Source organism: Podarcis pityusensis (genome assembly GCF_964106645.2).
Source record: "Podarcis pityusensis genome assembly, chromosome: 2".
Classification (NCBI taxonomy): domain Eukaryota; kingdom Metazoa; phylum Chordata; class Lepidosauria; order Squamata; family Lacertidae; genus Podarcis; species Podarcis pityusensis.
Window position 1 is genome coordinate 34,505,586 of NC_138029.1, and position 23,241 is coordinate 34,528,826.

General features: G+C 45.5%; 2 protein-coding genes across 5 annotated transcripts in view; one reads left to right on the forward strand and one right to left on the reverse strand.

The window, feature by feature from the left end:
* OTOP2 (otopetrin 2) overlaps window positions 1–20,344 on the forward strand; it is a 43,086-nt gene extending 22,742 nt beyond the window's left edge. The window contains exons 2-8 of the mRNA XM_080993816.1: window positions 9,918–10,093; window positions 11,017–11,463; window positions 12,462–12,598; window positions 13,541–13,599; window positions 14,872–14,990; window positions 16,526–17,421; window positions 18,487–20,344. Coding sequence (XP_080849942.1) covers window positions 11,049–11,463; window positions 12,462–12,598; window positions 13,541–13,599; window positions 14,872–14,990; window positions 16,526–17,421; window positions 18,487–18,657 — 1,797 coding nt within the window. The 5' untranslated portion in view covers window positions 9,918–10,093; window positions 11,017–11,048 and the 3' untranslated portion in view covers window positions 18,658–20,344. The remainder of the gene's footprint in view (window positions 1–9,917; window positions 10,094–11,016; window positions 11,464–12,461; window positions 12,599–13,540; window positions 13,600–14,871; window positions 14,991–16,525; window positions 17,422–18,486) is intronic.
* Window positions 1–23,241, reverse strand: part of USH1G (USH1 protein network component sans) — a 32,717-nt gene that overhangs the window by 7,902 nt on the left and 1,574 nt on the right. Inside the window, exons 3-5 of one of the 4 annotated variants that reach the window (XM_080993900.1) lie at window positions 16,325–16,448; window positions 12,295–12,355; window positions 7,449–7,713 (exon numbers count right to left, since the gene is read on the reverse strand). In XM_080993900.1, coding sequence (XP_080850026.1) covers window positions 7,449–7,612 — 164 coding nt within the window. In that variant the 5' untranslated portion in view covers window positions 7,613–7,713; window positions 12,295–12,355; window positions 16,325–16,448. Of the gene's footprint in view, window positions 1–7,448; window positions 9,525–12,294; window positions 12,356–16,324; window positions 16,449–23,241 lie in introns of those variants that run through there. The other 3 variants (XM_080993902.1, XM_080993901.1, XR_013982460.1) reach the window with 3 other exon arrangements.

A 23,241-nucleotide genomic window follows, 5' to 3' on the forward strand; every position in this document is an offset into this window, starting at 1 on the left:
GCCATTCCTTTCTGTTGCCACACTGCTTGTCCTTCATGCTACTGTGGCCTGGTGCCTCAGATACAGTGGAGAAAGCTGTTGCATCCCCAGTGTTGATATCAGATTCCACTGCCATTCCAATTGGTTTCTGCGCTTGGAATGTGGAGGGACGCCATCTTGTCTGCCTCAGGCAGCAAGAGGACTTGAAGAAGAAGAAGAGTTTGGATTTGATATCCCACTTTATCACTAGCCGAAGGAGTCTCAAAGTGGCTAACATTCTCCTTTCCCCTCCTCCCCCACAACAAACACTCTGTGAGGTGAGTGGGGCTGAGAGACTTCAAAGAAATGTGACTAGCCCAAGGTCACCCAGCAGCTGCATGTGGAGGAGCAGGGAAGCAAACCCAGTTCACCAGATTATGAGTCTACCGCTCTTAACCACTACACCACACTTGGGCCAGCCCTGGCTCCGGGGCTGCTTGATTCCCACACTGGAAGGGCTCTCATACTGCAAACAGACTCCACGACTAGGTCAAGTTTCAGTGCCAAGTGCCAGATTGGTGTGCTTTCCATTCTGCTCCAGCGTAGGATTTCTGTAACCTCGCTGCACGGCCACCTCCTTTGTCTGGTATGATGTGAAGTGCTTCCGCAACACAGTTGGACACCATCGTCACGCGGGACAGGGTGCGTGAGCGGGGCTACAAGGAACACGAGAGACCAGGTAGGCATGGGATGCAGGGAGAGGAAGAGGCCTGTCCAAAAACCTCCTCCCCACTTGACTGATACCAGATCATCCTTTATGGGAAATTCAGTAATCCCTGCTAACAACATCCAGGCAGGAAAAACATAATTAAGTGCAATGACTGGTGGCAGTTACAAAACCACCAGAAGCAGGAATCAGCAAGAACCAGTAACCAGGGGGAAGTCCCTTTGCTAGGTGGAACATTTCCCGGCTGGCATTGGGGGAAGTGCATGGGAAGGGGTAAGGTTGCATCAAGCTCCAATTAATGTGAGCCCAAGCTTAATCACAGTTAATAATAATCTAATTGGCTGTGATGTTTGCTTAATTGTGACATATTGCCACTTCCAAGCACTTACAGCGCTTCCCTTAAAAAAAAATGCCACCAAAATACCCTATAGATAACTGCTTCTCAAAGAGTGGGCCGGGACCCACCAGTGGGCCTTGGGACACTTTCAGATGGGCCTCAATGCCACAGTCTGGCCACTGCTCACTCCTCACTTGCCTTCCTTCTTCTTGGCCACGCCATACCCTTTTGGTTGGACCAATGGCAGCACCAGCCAACTGCTTACATGGTGAGAAAACATGGCTGGAGACGGGAGGCAGGGAGGAAAGGAGGAAAGAAATGTCCCCCCTCCTCTGAGAAGAAAGGACCAGGGAAGGTAATGGAGGAAATTAGAAAGTCAGACAAAAGGTGGTGGCTGTTGCTGTTGCTGTTAGCAGTACAGTACAGTGGTACCTCAGGTTAAGTACTTAATTCATTCCGGAGGTCTGTTCTTAACCTGAAACTGTTCTTAACCTGAAGCACCACTTTAGCTAATGGGGCCTCCCGGAGCCCGATTTCTGTTCTTATCCTGAAGCAAAATTCCTAACCTGAAGCACTATTTCTGGGTTAGCGGAGTCTGTAACCTGAAGCTTATGTAACCCGAGGTACCACTATAATGAACAAACTAGGACTAGTATATCTGGAGGGGACTCGGACTGGGGTGTTTTGTTAAGGGGGTTGTTGTTGGTTTTTTGCATCTTTATTTACGATTTTTTTGTGATTCATGTAGGAATTGTTCGATTTGCGTTTTGTATTTTTTAATGTTTTACTTATAACTAGTTTTGATATGTTGTAGGTATGTATTCTTTTCTGTTTTAAGCTGCCTTGAGCATAGTTTGAACTGTGGAAGGGCGGCAGACAAATCAAATTATGTATGTATGTATGTATGCACGGCTTTTTTAAAAAAATAGAAGAAGTTGTTGGTACTGACTGTGAAGTTGTTACAGCGAGTGCCACACTTTTAACATTTGGGGGGAAAGGAGGTGCCCAGAAAAAAAGCGCTGTATGTATTTATGAATAGAAATGAAGAAAGCTGTTTTACATTAAAGGACCAAGTGAAATGGCAGTTGGGTCCAAGTTTAGTGTGAAAGAAAGGGAAAATAAATCACAGGAGATGGGCAAAAATACTTTGAGAGGCATGCGGAGTTGAGACGATAAAGATATAAAAGAAAAAAAATTAAGTTCTCTAATTAGGAGCCTCTGGATTAGCAAATTCTTCCTAAAATGGGAAGGCTGAGGTACACCATACCTCCAGAGCAAATGTCTATAGTAAGCAGAACTATAGAACTCCTTGACGCAAGGAAATTGCAGTGGCAAAGAAGTAGGCCATTTCAAAAGATGGATTAGGTGTAACTAGAAAGTGATGTCAGCAGCGGCCAGCTGATTATGCCTAAGTCTGCATCCATCTGCCACCATTTTGTGATGGGTGTGCTTCAGTAATTTCCGCCTGTTCCAAATGGGTCCTAGGGAGCAGATAGTTTGAGAACGCCTGCTTTTGTTAACCCAACGAGTGGCCTACATTGAGCAGCCTCTTTTTATCTTCTGTAAACCTCAGCCCCATCTGTTTGTTGCCACATATAGTGATGCAACAGCTATAAATCAGGCCCTCACTATTTGCATATATAATATTTATGAGTAATCACAGGTATTTAGGATTGCCATTTTTTGCCGCCATGGCTTCCATGCCTTAAACAGACATGTGATAGGCAGAAATGCTAAGGTTGTAGCTTTGCCCGGCCTTGTGATGCTGTCGTGACAGGGTAAAAAGGCCTTTGTTGAATTTCTGCTCCTTCCTGACACTTTTAAATGTATGGGATCACAGCGTCTAAATGTAAAATAAATACAGAAAAGGATGCTACAACTACATTAAAGGGAACCACTGAGTTCTGTTGAAGCGTCTGCAAGATGTAGAGATCACCGGGCCACTGTGGATTTTATTTTTAATTGCTCTAGCGTCACTCACGTCCAACACATTTTTGGAACTTTATAAACAAAAAAACAAATCTCTAACATTCTGTGCTCATCTGTCTCCTTGCATGTCAGCCTTCTCATGAAGTGCCTTCCTGGAACAGGCAGAAATCTGAGAGGGAAGGGAACATAACAGGCTAGTACAGTGGTACCTCAGTTTACGAACTTAATCCGTTCCGAAAGTCCATTCTTAAACCAAAGCTGTTCTTAAACCGAGGTGCGCTTTCCCTAATGAGGCCTCCTGCCATCGGTGCCCTTCCACCGTTTGTTCTTCGTTCGTAGACAGAGGTAAGGTTCACTAACCGGAACACTAATTCCGGTTTTGCGGAGTTCATATACCGAATAGTTCGTAAACAGGGCTGTTCTTAAACTAAGGTACCACTGCATTTGGAAACATGTAATCTTTAAGTGGGGAGTAAGTGTCCATCTGTATCCTCCACTGCAGGGATTTTTTTCAGTGGGCAGAAGTTAGCAAGACTGAGTATAGAGGCTCAAGTGTCTTTACAACATTTGGTAAACTAAATCTTGTTGGGATTTCTATAAGTCTACAATCCTCTACAATCCTCACGATCACTACTCAGTAATTAGAAATATTGCCTTGCAAATTACTGATGTCCTGACTTCAGAGAGAATTAACTCAGATTCTGGGCAAGGATCAATTATTGCCATGAGTAACCAGACAAGGAAATGATCTTGGCCGTGGCGTCTGTCTAAATTTTTAAAAGACTTCTGCCTCTTTTGCCCTAGAGGGCTACATAAAAATGTCAAATTAAATTTATAATTGATGTAGAGGCTCAAGGCGGCTTATATTTTTTCCCCTGCAGCCTGTCTAAGGCAGGAAGAGGCACCAACAGGTGTGCCTAGCTGGAGAATGGAAGGATGGGAGAGGGTAGCATGCATGCATGGCAAGCATACAGGATAAATATGAAGAGGCAGGGGAGAGAAGCTATGAGAGTGCAAAATTTGGGGTGAAGGAAGGGTACAATATAAGGAAGACAGCAGATTGCAAAACAACCTTGCTGTGTGTTAAGCCACTAATGTGAAAACATCCTACATCAGGGATGGGGAACCTTTGTACAAGGCTGGCAGGCCGCCCACCTGTCACTCAACTGGTGTCACTATGGCAACAGGCGATGCTGCGCTTTGGAGTCCCAGGTCGACAAAACTTCCAGAACTGTTTTAAAGCCTTTTGCTGTTTCCCTCCCCTCTTACTTTGGATTTGCACCAGCTGAAGCTTAAGCCCTGCCTAGATCAGGTGGAGTTCAATGCATTTGCACTCCAGAGCCTGCCTCACGGTGATTGCTTCCTGTGAGGAAGTGTGGGATCAAGCTGAAGCCATGAATTCAAATCCAGAATAGGAAGTATAGCTAAGATCAGGGTCTCTGCATCCTGCAAATCTGAACTGCACACTGCATTTGGTCTACAACTGAATTATGAAAAGAGAGCACCTCTGGCATTCACCCAGGAATAAAACAAACGGGGGGGAACGACACATTCTTTAATGAGTGTGTTGTTGCCAAAATAGCACACTGCCACTTGGACAGAAGGCAACTTCACTGCCACCTCATCTCCTGAAACCCTTCATTGTGAAGCCCAGCTAATCATAAGCTGGCCCTTCTCCCATCTTGGGCACTGCTGCTGATGAGCTTGTCAAAAACTCACACTAAAGAGCAATTGTCTCTCTCGGAGGCTGTGGCACCAAATGCCAGCTTGCCTCCCTTTTCCCAGCCATCACATTAATTGTGTTCCTTTCCCTCATTAGCGCACAGCCAGGAGGATGAAAGAGGCCTTTTGTCTGACTAATGAACAGGGCAGATCTACCACCAAATCCTCCTGTCTTCCCCACAATCCTGCCTTCATCATGTGCTGCACAAAATACAAACGTGGTGTTTCTGCAGAGCTGTGCACCCAGACAAATCCTTCGTGTGCAACAGTAGTATTGCCTCTTTGTTCCCTACGTTGTGCATTGAGAGGATAAAGTGGTGCATGCAGTTGATATAAGATTTGGGATTAGAGGCCTATGGTCACAGCCTCCATATTCACCAGATATCCGTTTTGGAAAAGCTTAGGGAGGCAGTCCAGACAGCAATTTATCCTCCAGTCTAGCACACCAAAGCACATTCAGCCACTGATTACTGGTGCATAAATGTCTGCAGGAATTAGTTGCAATTGTGTAAAAGTATTTGTCCAACAGGAGACCTAAACAACTGGAGCTCATAATCTTCTACAACAGAGTTAAGTTCCCTGCCGATTTCTGCTTGCGGCAGCTAGGCACTGTGCCAATACAGGCTATGTTACTGTCTTTAATTGGGGGACAGGGGGACAATAGTGACATTGCAGATGCAGGTAAACTTTCCCAGTCAATACTGAGCATCAATAATTTTGCTTCTCTGAGTGCAGCAAGGCCTCCTCCCTCCCTCTTGCAAATTAATTAAGCGCCAGGGTATATTTCTTCCATCTCTGACAAACTGGGGCCAATGATGAAAGCACCTTTTAAAGAGCCAGCCTCATCTGTCTTTTCCTAATAACATTCATCACCAAAAGGGCATGAGCATTCCTCTCTACTATATCCTCCCCACTGACAGCAAGCACATAGTATTTTCAGTTCATTAAACACTAGCTGAGCTGCAGGGAAGATGCTCATCCAGGAACATCTATTCCAGTCCAAATGTATCATCAGGTACCTTTCTGCAGAAATCCACATTTAAACCCCTTTGGGGGGTGGCAGAATTGTATAGAACTGCAGCCAACACTGAAAAATTAGGGGAATGCCGCTTACCCATCAGATAATAATGAGAGCACTCATATTTAGTGCTCAGAGGAGAAACATATAAAAATGTGTGCATTAGCAATCATGGAAATAAAAAAGCCTTAATGTAAGGCAAGTCAGTGTAATGACTTGTTCTTTGCTTTCTGTGCGAAAGCTGAGATTTCAAAAGACCTTTTGAAAGGGACCTGCTTTGGCCCAAAAGGTTATAGGCCCCTGTGCTGCTCCTGCACACTGGAGCTATCTGAGAGCTGCTTGGACACTTCAGCAATTAAGCAGCATATGAATACCTTAAATAAATAAATACTTTGAATTTCTAATAGTCCAGCAGCACCTGCCCAAGCAATTTCAACAAACCTCATACAGTACTAGCTATGGTCCCTGGTCAACTGATCTATGCTGGAGCTCTGCACTGACTGGCCTCAGGTGAACTTCCATTCCTATCCCTCAGTTCATTTGGGGAATGGGAACAACAGCACTCCAATCTTGCAGATTTGTGAACAGCGGTGGCTGAAATGAGGACGCCTTTGATTATTTGTTCACCACAGAACTACCACAGAACTCATAGCCTTCATCCAATAGATAGAGCTGCCTTTGCACAGTGCGCATCTTCAATAGATAACCAAAACATGTATTTTCATCTTGTAAAAGTTCAGCTTTTCTGGGACACAGAGGCTGGCCTGCCTTCAGGCATCATAATCTAGGAAGAGGATCCAGTTATCCTGATACCTCTCTGCCTCTCAGATTCTTCCTCTTGCAGCTTCTATGATTAACACCATCAGTGATTGCAATGGAGAAGATAAGAACATAGGTCTGATCTGTGCTTTAGCACACTTATTTTGCAGGCCTCCTCCATCCTTCTCAGCACACTGTCTTCAATGGATTTTGGAGGGGGTGCATAGATAAGTAATTCCCTCTTCAGACTATAACAAAACAGCCGATACATCCCCATCAACGCCTCATGAGCCAGAGTTGGCTTGAAAAACAAATCGCTTTGGGGAGAGAGGAGTGTTGAGAGATCTCCTCCATCCAACTCCCACATCTAATAGTTTGTTAGGTTTTTGTAGTGCTTCAAATGCACACAAAACCTAGAGGTGATAGAAGTGTGAGTGCATGGAGGAAGCAATGCTAAAAAGCCACTTTCATGTCTCTTTAAAACTACTGACACACATAACAGGAGAGGGTTACCAACCCCTGCCTTCACCAGATAAAACAAGAGAACGGGGCTAGAGTTGCCGGCCAAACACCAAACATCTTAACCAACATTGAGAGAACACAGTGCTGAGGTCCGTCCATTCATGATATTTTTAAGGGTGAAATCTGCAAGGGAGGGAGACCAAGCCAGGACATTCACAGGCAGTGAAATACACAATTGTTAAAAGATGGGATAAGGTGATGGGGGAGGAGGTTTTCTTGCCCACTGACCCAACACAACAGCTGCACCGAGTCAAAAGCTTCTCTGCTTTCCCAACATGTCTGTATGGGAAATTCAGACTCGCAGAGATTTACACATCCCCCCCCCCCCCAAGTGTGGAGAAACAAGCAGGCTCGATCCACCTGCCTCGCTTTCATTCCCTGCGAGGCTGTGTGGCCTGTCAAGGGAAAGAGCCGTGGACTTTTCTCTGAGCCCTGCATCACAGCAAAGTCAAAACCGGGCAAAAGGCAGGACTTACCCTCTGCTAACTATCAGCCTTAATGCATCCAAGTTGCCATGGTAGGCGGCCCATAGGGTTGGGGTCATGCCATCCTCATCCAGCGAGTTGAGGTCTTTCTTGGTGGCTTCCTTCAGCAGGTCGAGGTAGCCATCCCTGGCTGCCCTGTGGTAGTGGTCGTTCATGGTGTAGCTTTACTCCCTGGCCGCTTCATTGGGAAGGGCGAGAGGGGATAGTAAGAGGACGGGCATGGAGTCTGAGGAGAGAGTTCCAGGAAAGCAGCTGGCTGAGAAAAGAGAGGAGGAGGGAGCTTTGTTACTTGGACACCTGAGAATCCCTGACCAGTGAGGGGAGGAACTCCTCATATTGAATGCATGAGATTAGTTTCTGTGGATTCCCCTGGGTCCTAAGGATTCCTTGCCTCTCTCTGGTGAGCACTTCACCTTAGCAAACCCCTTGCAGAAGACACTCGTTCTGTCCTCTTCCTAGCAGCAAAATGGGCTGGTAACACTGTGGAATTCTCTGCTCAGCTGTTGCCTCAATAGCTGAAGTTCTCGCTTAAAGGGACTTAAAACTTTCTGCTATTCTGAGACATTTTCTCCCTCATCTCTCTTCAAATCTGAGATAACAGTGTTGTTGTGTTTTTTTGAAAGGAAGTTTCTGGGAGGGATAGTTGCCGCATACAAAAATCCACTTTTGAAAAGGCTTCCCTCCACAATTTCCATTCAACAGAGAACTCTACAACTGTGTGAAGCAGCAAAGCAGCTGACTTTTAACCAGTTAGACCCTTGCACCATCTAGCTCAGTATTGTGGGCACTGACTGGCAGCTCTCCAGGCCTTCAGGCAGGGGGTCTCTCCCAGTCCTACCTGGGAGGGGTGGGCAATAGCCCTGGGACCTTCTGCATGAAAAACACCACCCACTGTGCTATGGCACTTCCTCCAGTGTTTACCCAAGTGAGAAGGCTCAGTTTCAGAATAGCGGTAGTTGTCTTCCAGGAATGTTCTTCAGAACTGCATTGTGCCTGTTTACTACGCAGTGTATGCCCACATCTAATGCAGGCTGCGCGTGTGGTGCCTGTACGATGCATGTGCTTCCAGACCTGTTTGTTGCATCAACCATCTCAGTTATGCGTGACCTGAATTTCAAAGGGCTGTGAGTGACCACTAGTTCCCTCTTCCTGGCTCTCTTTGGGAATACCTGGTCTTCTGGCGCCATCTGTTGCTCAGAGAATGAAATTCACTTAGAAGCTCTACCAGAAATGAGTGGCACTTTAGTGGCATAAGCTGTCATGGACTAGCGTCCAGAAATGTTTGTTTCCTTCCCAGCCTTATTAAGCATGGAACTGGATGATTCACTCCTGCAGTTTTCTTAGGATAAATGGCTGCAAATGGCATTCTATTGCAATAGCATAAGTGGATGTAATGGATCATTATTTTTTAATGTAAACTTCTTGGAGGTTTTGATGGTGAAGTGGTGTATAAATCTGGTTAAGTCAGCGAACAACTCATTGCCAGGGTGCCTTCCCTACAGTGCAATAACAGCAATCTTCTAATTAATCTGAATTGTGCACTATTGGCTAAAGGACACTGATATTTAAGCACAAACAAAAACACAGACCCACAGGAAACAACACTGGCATTTCATGCCTAGGATAGTCAGGTGAAAAAGGGCTAAAGGTAAAGGTAAAGGGACCCCTGATCATTAGGTCCAGTCGTGACCGACTCTGGGGTTGTGGCGCTCATCTCGCTTTATTGGCCGAGGGAGCCGGCGTACAGCTTCCAGGTCATGTGGCCAGCATGACTAAGCCGCTTCTGGCGAACCAGAGCAGCGCACGGAAACGCCGTTTACCTTCCCGCCGGAGCGGTACCTATTTATCTACTTGCACTTTGATGTGCTTTTGAACTGCTAGGTTGGCAGGAACAGGGACCGAGCAACGGGAGCTCACCCTGTCGTGGGGATTCGAACTGCTGACCTTCTGATCGGCAAGTCCTAGGCTCTGTCGTTTAACCCACAGCGGGGCTCCTTTGTCTTTAATAGTTGTGTAGAAAAGGGTTTGGTTGTGATTTTGTTTTGTTGCCATTTATACTGAAATCCCCTCCCCTGCATAACTATTACAGGCACAAGAGCTCTGTACTCTTTTTATCTGGCCCCCAGCTCTAAAAATATGCAGGAGATAAGACACCGACAATGCAGTCCTTATATATCACATCTACTCAGAAGACCCAGTAAGTTCAATGGAGCTCGTATAGGATCAATGGAGTGTGTATAGGATTTCAGCCTAAAGAGGTTTTACTCCCAGCTCAAGACTGGCAGGTTGATACTAAGCCAAGGCCAATTGTTGCTGTCATGCTTTTTAAAAAATAATAATAATAATGAAATGAAATGTGACCTGTGCAGTATGATTTGTGATAAGATCCCACCTCCCCACCATTTTTACTGTCAAGTGACCTTCACCCTCTCTTCCTCATCCTTTCTTCCCTAAAACTAGCTACTGCACAAAATGGATCATGTGAGCCTTACTGAGTTTATGAAGGTCACTGGTGGTGTAAATCACAGAGGCGTCCGGACAGATATAAATTCCAGAGCATCTGTGAGCTGGGGGGAAAGGAAGCTTGTGTGAAAGCAGCGGTGAGGAAAGAGAGTCGACTTGCGGGTGGAAAACAGGTAGGTGCATTTGTTCTTTGTTGTGATTACAGTTCTTGTCTCTTCGTGCCTAGTTATAAAATACCAACTTAGCGATATTAGTAACAGATCTTAACTCCAGCTCCACACGCAATCCCATGCATCTAAAGTAAGTTCAGTTTGTTTTCAGCAGGACTTATCCCCAGGCTGATGCTCATACGATTGCAACCTAGGGCTGTAGGTTGCAATACACACCTGGGAAAACACTCTCACTGAATTTAGTGGGACATACTTCTGAGCAGATATGCACATAGACTTGCACTGTAAGATGCTTGCAGGATCAAGCAAAGTGGTTAAGAATCCTTTGGAGGCTATTACTGATCAGATGCCTTTTTAAGGTCCTCATTCTTTGATGCACAGAAATCAAAGTTCTCCAACTGTATTGCTGCATTGTGAAGAAGCAGATTATGTAGAGGAATACTGCTGCTGGAGTATATTCTCAATGGAGTTTGTAGGAGCCAACGCCAATGGCTGAGGTCCCTTCGCCCCCGCCCCCCAATATAATATTTGAAGGGGTCAGCCTCCCCGCCAAAAAGTTGATGGGCATTGCCATTCAAATGGTGTGTGTGCACTATGTCTTGTGATTGATATTTTTATTCAAATTGGCACCCCGGATGTACTCCCCAGCTGATCTGTTTCTTCACAATGCAGTAGTACAACTAGATCGTTCTTGCTGCTTGCAAATCCCTCAAAATAAAGGCCTTAGAAAGTAACAGAATAGGCTTTCACAACATGGGAGCTTGCTATGGAAAGAGCAGTTGAAAGATTGCACCTTGAAGCCCACATTTGCAGGTCTTACTGTTCTCTTTTTATGTGCATCTTCCCCCTTTTTCTAACAATACCATAATTTTCAATGACACTAACATAGGTGTGTACATTTTCTCTCTTCCTGCCCCCACCTTCAGGCCAGCAGCATCTCCTTGGTGCCCATTAAATCATGACCGAAGTATCAATGTGGCAAGACTGTGAGATCAGACGTGAGGATTCCATTATGGGCTCCGGCCACAAGGACGATAAGGGCAGCTTTGGACCTGACCCGCTATCTCCCACCTCTCCCATTGGCTCCCACAAGTGCCCGTCTCCCTCGCCACACAGCTCCAAAGAAGTCTGGAAGAAAGGAGGGCGTGTCTTCTCCATTCTACTAGCCATCAATTTGGTGCTTCTGTCCTGCACACTGGTCAGCGGTGGGGCTTTCCAAGAAGTAAAGCTGCATGACTATGATGTCTTTTTCATGCTCATCATTGTGATGCTGATCAACATTGCCTGGATGCTCTTCTACATCTTCAGAACCTCCAGGCTGCAGGGTGCCATTCCTTGCAAGGACAACCATGCAGGGCCCATCTGGCTGAGAGGTGAGCAGGAAGCTATATGTTGTTGGGTGGGAAGGACAAAGCGTAAACATGATGAGCAAGTGGGTCTTATTCCCATGGGAATGGGGCAAATCTATGAAAGGGGTGCTGCTGCATTCATAAGAACATAATAAGAGACAGCTGGATCAGGCCAGCGGCCCACTGTAGTACATCAACCTATTCTCACAGTGGCCAAGCATAGTCCTGCCTATATTTAATCAAAAATCTCAACTGTTCTCTAAGTTCTGCGAGACTTGCTGTTCTGTTGAGAGCCGTAAGCGGGAAATACCTTCAGTGTCCAAGAAGAAAGCTAGGTAAAAAGTTATGTCACATTTGGTGTGGCAGCCAGAGGTGATGCCAGGGTCTGGAGCATCTAACCCAGGTTCATGAGTTTTCAAAGCAAAGCCTTTGATCCAGTACAATCCCTAAAACACACACACACACACACACACCCCACACCCCAACCACTTCTCCTCCAGTGCTTTGGAGAGCGTTAAGGAGGGTGGATTTAAGAATTACAGAAGCAAGCAAGTGACATACTATTGCTGGGGAGGCTCAGATGTCTTGTCTGGCCAAACAGAAAATGGCGCAGTGCAGATCTTTTGCCAAAGGGGCCCAGCAGAAATCTGGAGCCAGCTCTGAGTACCCGTGTATAATCAAGGACTTGGAAGAGTTGGAGCTCCATTTACTGAGACGGATTCTGCACCCTGACATTGAGTTTGGACTTGATTTGCTTGAGGCAACACACACACACACACACACACACACACACACACGTATTCCATTTTATAAAAGCAAAAATAACCCAATTAGACTCCTGTTTCAGCATGGTACCTTGTGCATGAAATTCCATTATTGTTACTTTATGTGGGCTGCTGGCATAAAGGATCCATGGCTGTGGGTAAAAAGACAAAATGGAGGAACTATAGGAGTCTAGGAATCTGATGATTCCTAGGAATCTGATGTGCATGGAATGTGATTGCATTTTCTTTCCAAAACAGGAGGCTTGGTCTTGTTTGCAGTCCTCTCACTGGTAATGGATGCTTTTAAGACCGGATATTATTCCAGCTACTATAAGTGCCTGTCACCCATCAGAATAATGTTTCCAGTGGTACAGGGTGTGTTTGTGATCACTCAGGTGAGTTGGACTCTTCTTTGGGGTACATAGGAGATGGTCTATGGTGGGGGGAGCCAGCCTGGGACTCTCCAGATGTTGTTGGACCCCAAATCCCATCAGTTCCAGCCAGCATGGCTAGGGCTTAGGGAAGATGGGAGTTCAGATCTTGCTGTGACTGATTCACTGAACCCAGCACATGCAGCAACCTTAGCTGAGACGAGGAAGCAAAAGGAATGGGTGGTGGCAAGTTCTTTAGCCTTGTTAGCTGTGCTTGTGTTTACTGGAGACTGTTCTTAGTTAGGACCTTGTCTGCTAGGAGGAGACTGGATAAAATTATGCCACTGTTTCCTTTTTGTGTGGCCTCACAGCTGCCTGGTTAATATACTTGGAGAGCCTCTTGTCTGTCTTTTGGATTACTTTTAGACCTGGAAAGGTTAACATTCCTGTAGAAAACATTCTCATGAGCACAGGAGAATCTGTCACTAATTAGATCCAGGACATTTCCAAACTATGGGGTTTTTTGGGGGGGAGGGGAGATCTGAGTGTATTCTGCAACATGTCACTGATGCAGTAATTGTGCATTAGTGGTGGATTTGTACTTGGCTGTCCACACAGCATCCTGCTTCATTAGTTTAACACTCTTCTACAGGAATGATGTGTAGAAACAGCTGGGTGGGAAATGAATCCTACAGCCATTTTATATTGGAAGGGCAAGGATATTAGTAAGACTAGCCATGCCTTTAAGGCCCCAAAGTGATCCTTGAGAGTTTGCAAGTTTGCATCGCTTAGAAGTGGAAGGAATATTTCCTCTATAAGCTGGATGAAGGGACAGAAGTTACTAAATAGGATAAGAAGAGTAAATGTGACATCAAATTTCTTTGCTCTCTTTTTTTGCCTCTTCCATTCATTCCCTGCCTACTTTGGAATGTCATTTTAAATATATATACTTCTTCCCCGTTCTAGACTGTCTTCCTCTGGATGTCTGCCCAAGACTGCATCCACAAGCATCTGAATCTCACCAGGTAAATATCCAGGCCACCTAACCGAGTTTTTCCATGCTGCTTTGTCATTTTATTAAGCCTCAGCCTAGGCTGGCTGAATAGAGGGCCGAATCCCAACATGCTAGCCATGACATCATCATCAGTAATGAAAGACAAGGAGGGGATCTGCAACAAAATGTAGGGTCCTGTTCCATCTTAAAGGGCTCTTGCTGCTTGAGGTAGAACAGCAAATGATATTGTAATGGTTCTAGGGGTTGCTCGTGCGTAAATTGGCGCCACACCTGGCTGGGTTGCCTGAGTGAACCCTTTCTATCCGGACAGCCACTCGCCCGTGGCTGTCTCAATCGCTGGCAGAATCTGTCAGTGGGCGTTTCTTGAACTTCTTCCAGCAAAGAAGCTCTTTGACGCCTAGTCTCCGCCTACTCTCCCTGCGCGGAAGCCTTCTGCGCAGGGAGGGTGTGGGCAGCGGAGGACCCGTGCTCTCCCTGCTGGTCCCCGGCGAGGAGTCATGGAGCCACCTCGCTGATTCCCCCACCCCCCCTTCTCCACTGGTGCTACGCTGATTTCCTTCCCCAGAAGATGTGCTGCTTCTCTCCCTCCTGGGACGCTCTCCGGAATCCCTCTGGAGCCCTCCCTCTCCCGCTGGCTCCGATGGCAGTTCCCTGACAGATATCATCCTCTCAAGACCAGCCAAGTTATTCTGGGAACTGAGTCAGAAAATCCCACAAGTATCTCTCCCCCTCCCTGGCAGTAAATATACAATCACAATAAGTAAATAACAACTTGCTGCCTTCTCGTGAATCCCAGAATTGGTTGCTTGAAGTGGCTGTCTTGCTCTACCTAATGGTGGGTGTCCTCTGCAAGTTCCTGCTCTTTAATGACTCCAGAGGATAAGTTACAGGTAGATAGCCATGTTGGTCTGCTGTAGTCAAAACAAAATAAAATAATTCCTTCCAGTAGCACCTTAGAGACCAACTAAGAAGTGTGCATGCACACGAAAGCACATACCAATAACAAACTCAGTTGGTCTCTAAGGTGCTACTGGAAGGAATTTTTTTATTTTGTTCCAGAGGATAACTACATGATGGAAGATCTCTTCTCTCTGCCTGTTGCTGTTGTTGGTCTTAGCCCTCCTGATGGAAATAGCTAACAGCAACAACAGCAGCTTAGAATTTTTATATTGAGCTTTTTCTCAGTGCTCCAAAATCCCACCTCTTGCATTTATTGTCATGATGTATAATCCTGTAATGAACAGAGTTTAACTCCATGGTTCCACGCTTTCTCTTCCTACAGATGTGGCTTGATGCTCACGTTGACCACCAACCTAGCAGTGTGGATGGCAGCTGTAACAGATGAGTCAGTGCATAAGGCTGAATCAAAGAACCCAATTGCAAATGTTACGCACAGAATGGGTAAGTGGCTCAAGCAAGGCAATCCGTTTAGAATAACTTAGATTAAAACTCACAAGGCTTGCTCACTCACACATTACACTAAACTCAAGTACAAGCTGTCTCTGCACATGTACAAGTGGTTGCATGAAGCAATGAATACTTGTAGATTTGCACAACTCGATTACTGTGTACATGGACTGCACACCTGGTTGAATGTTAATATGTGAATAATTCTACAGATGTACAGCTCAGCTCCTTATGTACACAGATTATACACTTGTCGAATGTTCATGTGTGGACATGCCTACAGTGCAGTGGACAGCCCTACAGAGCAGCAGTTTCATAGTGGATCATTTTACAATTTTCTTTTACTTTTGCTTATATTAAAGAGCAGTTTACCCAAAAGCAGACTTCAGTGGAAACTTCCATGGAGTAAGGTTAAAATTAGGGTCCCCACTTCTTAACCAGCCCATATCTGCCCTATCTCCTGAACATTCCAAGGCCAGGAAAAATTAGTTGGGTAGTGGTGGTGTTTCTTTGTTTTGTGAAGTGCTACATAGATTATTGAATCCCTGCGAGGGGGTGAGCTCCTGTTGCTCGGTCCCTGCTCCTGCCAACCTAGCAATTCGAAAGCACGTCAAAGTGCAAGTAGATAAATAGGTACCGCTCTGGTGGAAAGGTAAATGGCATTTCCGTGCGCTGCTCTGGTTTGCCAGAAGCGGCTTAGTCATGCTGGCCACATGACCCGGAAACTGTACGCCAGCTCCCTCGGCCAATAAAGCGAGATGAGCGCCACAACCCCAGAGTCGGTCACAACTGGATCTAATGGTCAGGGGTCCCTTTACCTTTACCTTTACATAGATTATTGTCCCCCTTCTGCACCACAACTCACAAACTAAAAGATTCTTCCTGGGAAGACATCAGGAACAGGCCTCGGCCTCACATGCTCCCATCCCTTCCCTGGTGTTCCTACTCCATTCTGGAAAGTATGAGAAGTGAATCACCAACAAAGGAGGCCTGCTGTTATCTGAACAAGAAATCTCCCCAGCCGCCAAGAAAATAAACTGTTTCTAAAAGCGTAGTCGGCCATTCAGTTTCTCATTTAGCTCCTGTAAGAAGGGGTTGGGAGGGAGAGCATGGGCTTGTGTGAGTGAACCTAAGGGCCCCTCTCAGTATCCCTCTCTGAAGATGATAACGTCCAAAGAAACCCAAAATAATCACACACACACACCTGCCCCTTCCCCTACTTCTTAGGCTAACTAGTTTCAGAGTTGTTGGGAGGGGGGGGACATCTGTGTGTATCATTTTGACCACCACAAAGGAAAAGCAAGATATAAGTGTAATGCACAAAGCACCTGTAGAGTTTTGAGAGGGCTTGAAGAATCATGGAGATGGCTCTGAGGTGACAGCTCTCATTTCAATCCCATTTCAACAAAATTCATAGATATTGCAATCTTTGGCTCGTTTCTTCTCAGAGTCCTATTTTGTTTAAAGAACAAAAACCTTTCACAGAGCAGTAAGTAGCCCCTAACAAGCTTGTTTTCTTTTTGTTGCAGCTCTGTTAATGATGAGGGCGGCCTCGCAGGCAGAAAACTGTGCCTGCAAAAGCCAACTCTGCAAGATCTTCCAGAATGGCTATTACTGGCTGTACCCCTTCAATATCGAGTACAGCCTCTTCGCTTCCGCCATGGTCTATGTCATGTGGAAGAATGTTGGCCGCCTCATTGACCCCCATGACAACCATATCCACCAACTGAAGTTCAAGCTTTTCAGAAGGACTTATTTTTTGGGCACCATCGTGGGGTTCTTGGTCCTTGTGACGGGCATAGCGGTCCTGATTGTGTATGAGATTCAGGTAAATTCAAAGGAAGACTCTAAGAGGACCGACCAGGTGCTCACTATGTATTACGGCTTCAACATCATTTGCCTGAGCCTGATGTCCGCCATCTGCATCGCAGGCTCCATCGTTTATAGATTTGACAAGAGGGACATGGACCATCACAAGAACCCAACCAGAACTTTGGATGTAGCATTATTGATGGGTGCAGCCTTGGGGCAATATGCCATTTCCTATTACTCTATTGTGGCCACAGTGGCCAGTTCACCAAGGGACACTATAAATGCCCTCAACTTGAGCTATTCCCTGCTGATGCTTGCTCAACCCACTTTCCAAAACATTTTCATCATTGAAGGCCTGCACCGGCAACCCCCAGAAGAGGAAGACAAAGTTGACCCTCAGCAGAAGGATATCTATGGGCTCACTTTTGTCAATATGAATGCAGTATCGCTCCGTGTCCCTGAGAGTTTGAGTGCTCTGCCGCCCAGCGCACTGCCAGGGTTAGCCATTCAGACTTCTGAAGCGAGGCGGTCCCTTAAGGCCTCCAAGAAAATGAACTGGAGAAGAAGATTCCTAAAGGAGATCTCAGTGTTCCTGCTCTTGGGGAATGCCATTGTAAGTAAATCAGCTAATTAATTTGGAATATTTCTTATTCCTTGGGGGGGGGGGAATACATAGCAGCAAAGCATGCAAGGAACTCCTGCTCTGAGGCAGGGGGGAATGTAGATGTACATCTTGAGTATTTCCTTTTATAACCAGTTGCGGTCATGTTAATTACACCAACACATTTTCATGTGTGACAAAAGATGTAGCTGTAGGTTGTGTAGTGGAGTCTCTGATAGAACTAGGTGTTAACAAGAGACATGGAACTCTAGTAACAGTGTGCTTTCTCTCTCTCTCTCTCTCTCTCTCTCTCTCTCTCTCTCTCTCTCTCTGCTAACAAAACGTACCGTATTTTTCCGTGTATAAGACTAGGGTTTTTCCCTAAAAAATAATGTCAAAAATTAGGGGGCGTCTTCTATACAGGGCCATCTCCCCCATTTTCTTAAACCTGAGCCCCCCCCCAAAAAAATAGGGGTGTCTTATACATGGAGGCATCTTATAGAAGGAAAAATATGGTATATTACACTGTATTTTTTTTCTATACAGGGCTCACCCACACTTCCTTCTGTGCCATGCTTTCTAGGCTAAAGTCCAGGCTTTCCAGATCCAGAATTTCTAAGCTGTTTTACCTCCTTCCACTGCTTTCCCCTGGAAAACTGGCATTTTTCTGCTGAATCCAAGCAAACCTTTGCTCTGATTCAGTGGTAAAACCCGGGTTTCCCCGGGCAAACAGTAGGACCGATTCAGTGGTAAAACCCGGGTCTCCCTGGGCAAACAGTAGGACCAAAACAAGTGCTCAGACGTGGGCCGGGAAATCTTGGATCTGTGCCTACAGTAGAAAACACAGCACAAAAGGAAGTGTGGATGAGCCCACAGAGTGGGAGAAACGCATGGCACGACGGCATCATCTCCTGTCCTGTTAGTTTTAAATGCTACTGAGAAGTGAGCTCCAGGTCTCTTGAAAAGCCTAGTTTCTGCCCTTTATAGCTTGCTGATATAAAACTATGTAATACAGAGGGTGCTTACAGATTCCTAATGTTCTTGTGTGATTCCCCCCCCCCTTCTTTCCCCAAACAGCTCTGGGTCATGCCAGCCTTTGGAGCCCGGCCACAGTTTGACAACAAAACAGAGCTTGCGTTCTACGGTTATCCCATGTGGGCTGCCATTGTGGACATCTGCCTGCCATTTGGCATCTTCTACAGAATGCATGCAGTGGCTAGCCTTCTGGAAGTCTACATCATGTCTTAATCGGAACAATGAAGAGTTTCTTATAAGGACCTATGTTATCATGCCCCTCCCAGGACTGGATGATGCACTTAATTTGGGGGGGGGGAGGTTGAGTTTCACTTTGATGTCAGACCCTGGTGATTCGTGGACTGGCAATAGCCCACATGTACCCTAGGGATTTTGTTTGTTTGTTTGTTTTCCCGTGTGTGTTTTGTCATTCTATTTAAGTGCCTCCTTTTCTTCATCCTACTAAGGGTTGTTCATCTTTGACTACTTTTCTCCCCCCCCTCCCCCTACCACCACAAAATGCTGACATGGACTGTTTGTAGCCTGAGGCTAATTCCTGGTCACTTTAAGGCCTGTTCAGTCAACCAGTCAAGGGAAGGTCAGTTTGAAAGAAGAATCAAGTGAATGTTGAAGCCAGTTAAACACTCCGCAGTCGTTTGGATGGCTTTGTAGGTTCGTGTTGTCCCCCCCTCCACGGAGATTAAATCCAGCGGTTATTAACGGCCTTGGGGAGTATGACCCTGTTGGAACTCACACGATAAGTATAAGGCTGAAGTCCCAGAGGTTTCAGTGAAACTTACTTGCTGTCCTGAATCAGGGCCTGCAGCGTGCCAGAGTGTAGGGTTGTGCTTTCAAAAGGGTATTGAGATATGTTAGTTTTTAAAGGTAGCTTAATAATTTTTTTAACGAGTCTATTTTTATATGAAAAAATATTTATTGATTTTCATTCTGACAGCACACACACACACACACACACACACATGATTGAATAGGGATATTGAGGCAATCACCATTGAACTCAATACAATGGCAGCGCCTAAAGTGCAGGCATGCCTAAAAAGGTCAGAGCCTCTTCCTCAGCTCAGATGTTGTAGGAAGCGGGGTGTTCGTTGTTACCCTTGCTTGGCCTTCAAAGTCGACTGAAAATTATTGGGTGAGGTGTCTGCAGATGTGTCCTACATACAGTGGGATTTGATGGCTTTTCTTTTCAAAGTCTCCACCATCATCAGCTTTTAGTCCAGCCTTCCAAACCTAGAGGCCTCTGGATTTATTTTATTTTTTACTATAGTTCCCATCACCCCTTGCCATTGTCTAGTCTAGATGGGGCTGATGGGAATTGTAGTCCAAGACATCTGGAGTGCATCAGGGTTTTGGAAGGCTGTTTAAATCCAATGCAAAGCTTTGGAAAGCCTAACCTGCTCAAGATGCTCTTCCATATTGGCTAGGGCCATCATATATGTTACAAATCCTTCATAGACACTATACAGGGAATATTCTCTCAATGGAAAGTCTTGAGGCTCATTCAGTTAGAATATCCCTGCTCTTTTTCGGTTGTTATTCAAGCATCCCCGCCCCCATGAATTTTGAATGACTGTCAACATGTAAGCAGCCCAGGTAGACATTCGTACACTTGTGGTTAAAATTTAGCCCATCTAAATCTTTGCCATAGTTTAGTGACGTTCTTCCACTGGAAGCCGCAGCTGCAACATTAAGATGGAGAGTAGAGGTGATGGTTCCGTCAGCTGATTCCATTCCCCCCAAATGTTTGTAGATCCAGATTTACTAGATACACACCTACATGCACTGCCAGGATTTTAAAAAACTGCATTCACAATGGAAAGAAATGTCTTTTGCTGCTTAAAACATGGAGGGCGGGTGTTGGAAAATCTAAAATGTACAAATAAATGAAAATCATGTTTGATTTGGGTGAGTTTATTCTCTTCTTTTGATATGCCTTAAGGATCAATGCAGAGGGGTAAGGTTGGGTTGGGGTTTGAGCTGATTTACTGCGTCAGATACCAAAAGTCATTTAGAAGTTTGGAGTCTACATTTCCATGGATACAGTTGGGGGAAAGAAACATTTTTGTGCAGAAGTAAAAATATTTTAGCTGGAATCCTAAGAGTCAGCATAAGTTAATGGAAGGAAGGTTCCCACTGTAGGGATTTACATGCCCTCCAAAACCTCTCTTAGGTTTCAGATATGGGGCTATGTGGGGCTGTGTTCACATTCCCGTTTAATGTGCACTCACTTTGTTTCAAGTGCTGGGATTTTAATCCATATTCGCACGACATTACCCATAATGCATATGGATCCTGTACTTCATTATGAGATCCTGTTGTTTAATGCATTGTTTCTCAAACCAGTTTCACACTGATTGGAACCATTAAGCCACTCCTAATTCACCTTTAGTCAAGGTGTGAACACTCTTGCACAGGGTAAAGGCATCCCGTCCTGTCAAGGGGAAAGCACCTTCACTGCACTTTAAGGTGCTAATGTGAACACACTCTAGGATAGGGCATTGAGGCTGCTGAGAAGAAATCACCAAAGCAGCTTCGCGGCCCCTCAAAAATCTGTGTCCAGGGCCATGGTCCCTTTGCCCTGTCCCATGCTATGCCCCTGGCCCCTGCAGTCATACCATAGCCATGGGCAGTGCGAACCATAGTTCATTATCTAAATCCTGGTTATATTGTCAAATATACAATGAAACCCAATTTTGTTTTCTGAAGAAGAAGAAGAAGAGGAGTTTGGATTTGATATCCCACTTTATCACTACCCGAAGGAGTCTCAAAGTGGCTAACATTCTCCTTTCCCTTCCTTCCCCACAACAAACACTCTGTGAGGTGAGTGGGGCTGAGAGACTTCAAAGAAATGTGACTAGCCCAAGGTCACCCAGCAGTTGCATGTGGAGGAGTGGAGACGCAAACCCGGTTCACCAGATTACGAGTCCACCGCTCTTAACCACTACACCACACTGGCTCTCAAGCATCTGTAAAGAGATAACTGAGTTGCATTTGGCTGGCATGCAGGAGAGAGCATTCTGTAGAGTTTCACCGAGATTTTGGAATTTCCTTCTGAGGGAGGCCTGCTTAGCCTCATCCCCAGCGGCCCTCTCTCAGCTTGCGAAGATTGGTCTCTTTCACCTGCTTAATTCTACCTGCCCAGTTACTGTTTAATTTTTATTGGCTGTCTCCTCCTGATCTCTGAAGTCTTTTTTTTTTTTTTTAATCATGCATTTTAACAAATATCTATTGTTTACCTCATATTGAGAGTTTCAACGGAAAGATGGGGAGTAAGATTTTAGAAAAAGAACTAAGCAGGTGGTTTTTAAAGGACACAGTTAAGCACACTGTTTGCTGATGGTACTTACATGTCATTTTGTTTGCAGGAGGCGCTAGCGCAGTGTTTGCCAACCTGGTACCTTCCAGATGTTTTTGACAAAAAAAACCCCACTAGCGCCAGTGAGAGCAGTCAATTCTAGTTCAAAACCTCTGGAGAAGGGGCATCAGGTTTGCAGAGGCTGCCCTAGTGTGTAGCCGCTGGTAGTGTTCTGTGTACATTTCAGGGCTGCTCTTGGCCTATAAAGTTTTCAAGATCCAACATGATTAACAGACAGGCCATTTCCCTCTGTCCTGCCATTAATTTTACCTCAGAAGAGCATAGTGCCCTTGTGGCACGCTGCTATCCACAGGCACACTTGGGTGGTATTATTTCAGAAGCACCCACAACACTTTTTCATTTGGGCTAACATGTCACATTTAGGCTTTGCAAGTTGTAAGATATTTAGTGGTGCCAGCAGCAGTTAATTTAATGCCCACCTGTTGGTATGAAGCTGAAACCAAGGTGTATTCATTCCTGCCTCATTTATGGGCAAATGAGTGGGGCCTAGGAGCTGGCAGGGGAGCAACTCATGTCTACACAAACACAAATACAGTGGTACCTCGGGTTACATACGCTTCATATTACAGACGCTTCAGGTTACAGACTCTGCTAACCCAGAAATAGTACCTTGGGTTAAGAACTTTACCTCAGGATGAGAACAGAAATCGTGCAGCAGTAGCGGGAGGCCCCATTAGCTAAAGTGGTACCTCAGGTTAAGAACAGTTTCAGGTTAAGAACGGACCTCCAGAACGAATTAAGTTCTTAACACGAGGTACCACTCTACATTTATGCTTACAGAAAGGCCCCACACGACCAGCTCTACCATTAGGTAACATGAGGTGGCTCTCAGGTCCCTAATTTTGGATTGCCACAAAAGGACAACAAATTGTAAGAAGTTTAACTGCATTGTTATATGTATACTGCCAGAGAGAGGTATGTTTTGAACATTTTTTGCCTCAGATGCCAAAATAACTTAGCCAGTCTTGGGTACCTAACTTTTGGGGTCGGTGTGGGGAGTGACATTTGTTGTTCTGCTTCAGGCCAGCCCTGCAGAAAAGTTGCCATGTTGTAAATGCAGCAGGTGTGTTAAGCGGCCTCATTAGTCGTTGGTGACTGAACCAAGGCCAGCACAAAAGCCAAGACTTTTCACTGTCTAATTACTTAACAATGGCTCTAATCTTGCTAATGGGCAATGATAAGAAAGCTCTCATACTTTAGCTGCTCATGATGTGTCAGCGTTCTTAGACAACACAAGAACTGCACAAGCTGTCTTCCCCATTTTCTTCACTCTGAGAGGGTGCAGCATGTGTGCGTTTGCTTTACGGTTCAGTCTCAGAAGAAGATGCAGCAGCCTCAGGGGTCTTGCAGTTACAATTGCCCAGCAAACAGGTGCAAGAAGGCCAGCGTGCTTGGGAAAATGAGAGGCAAATGCACATCAC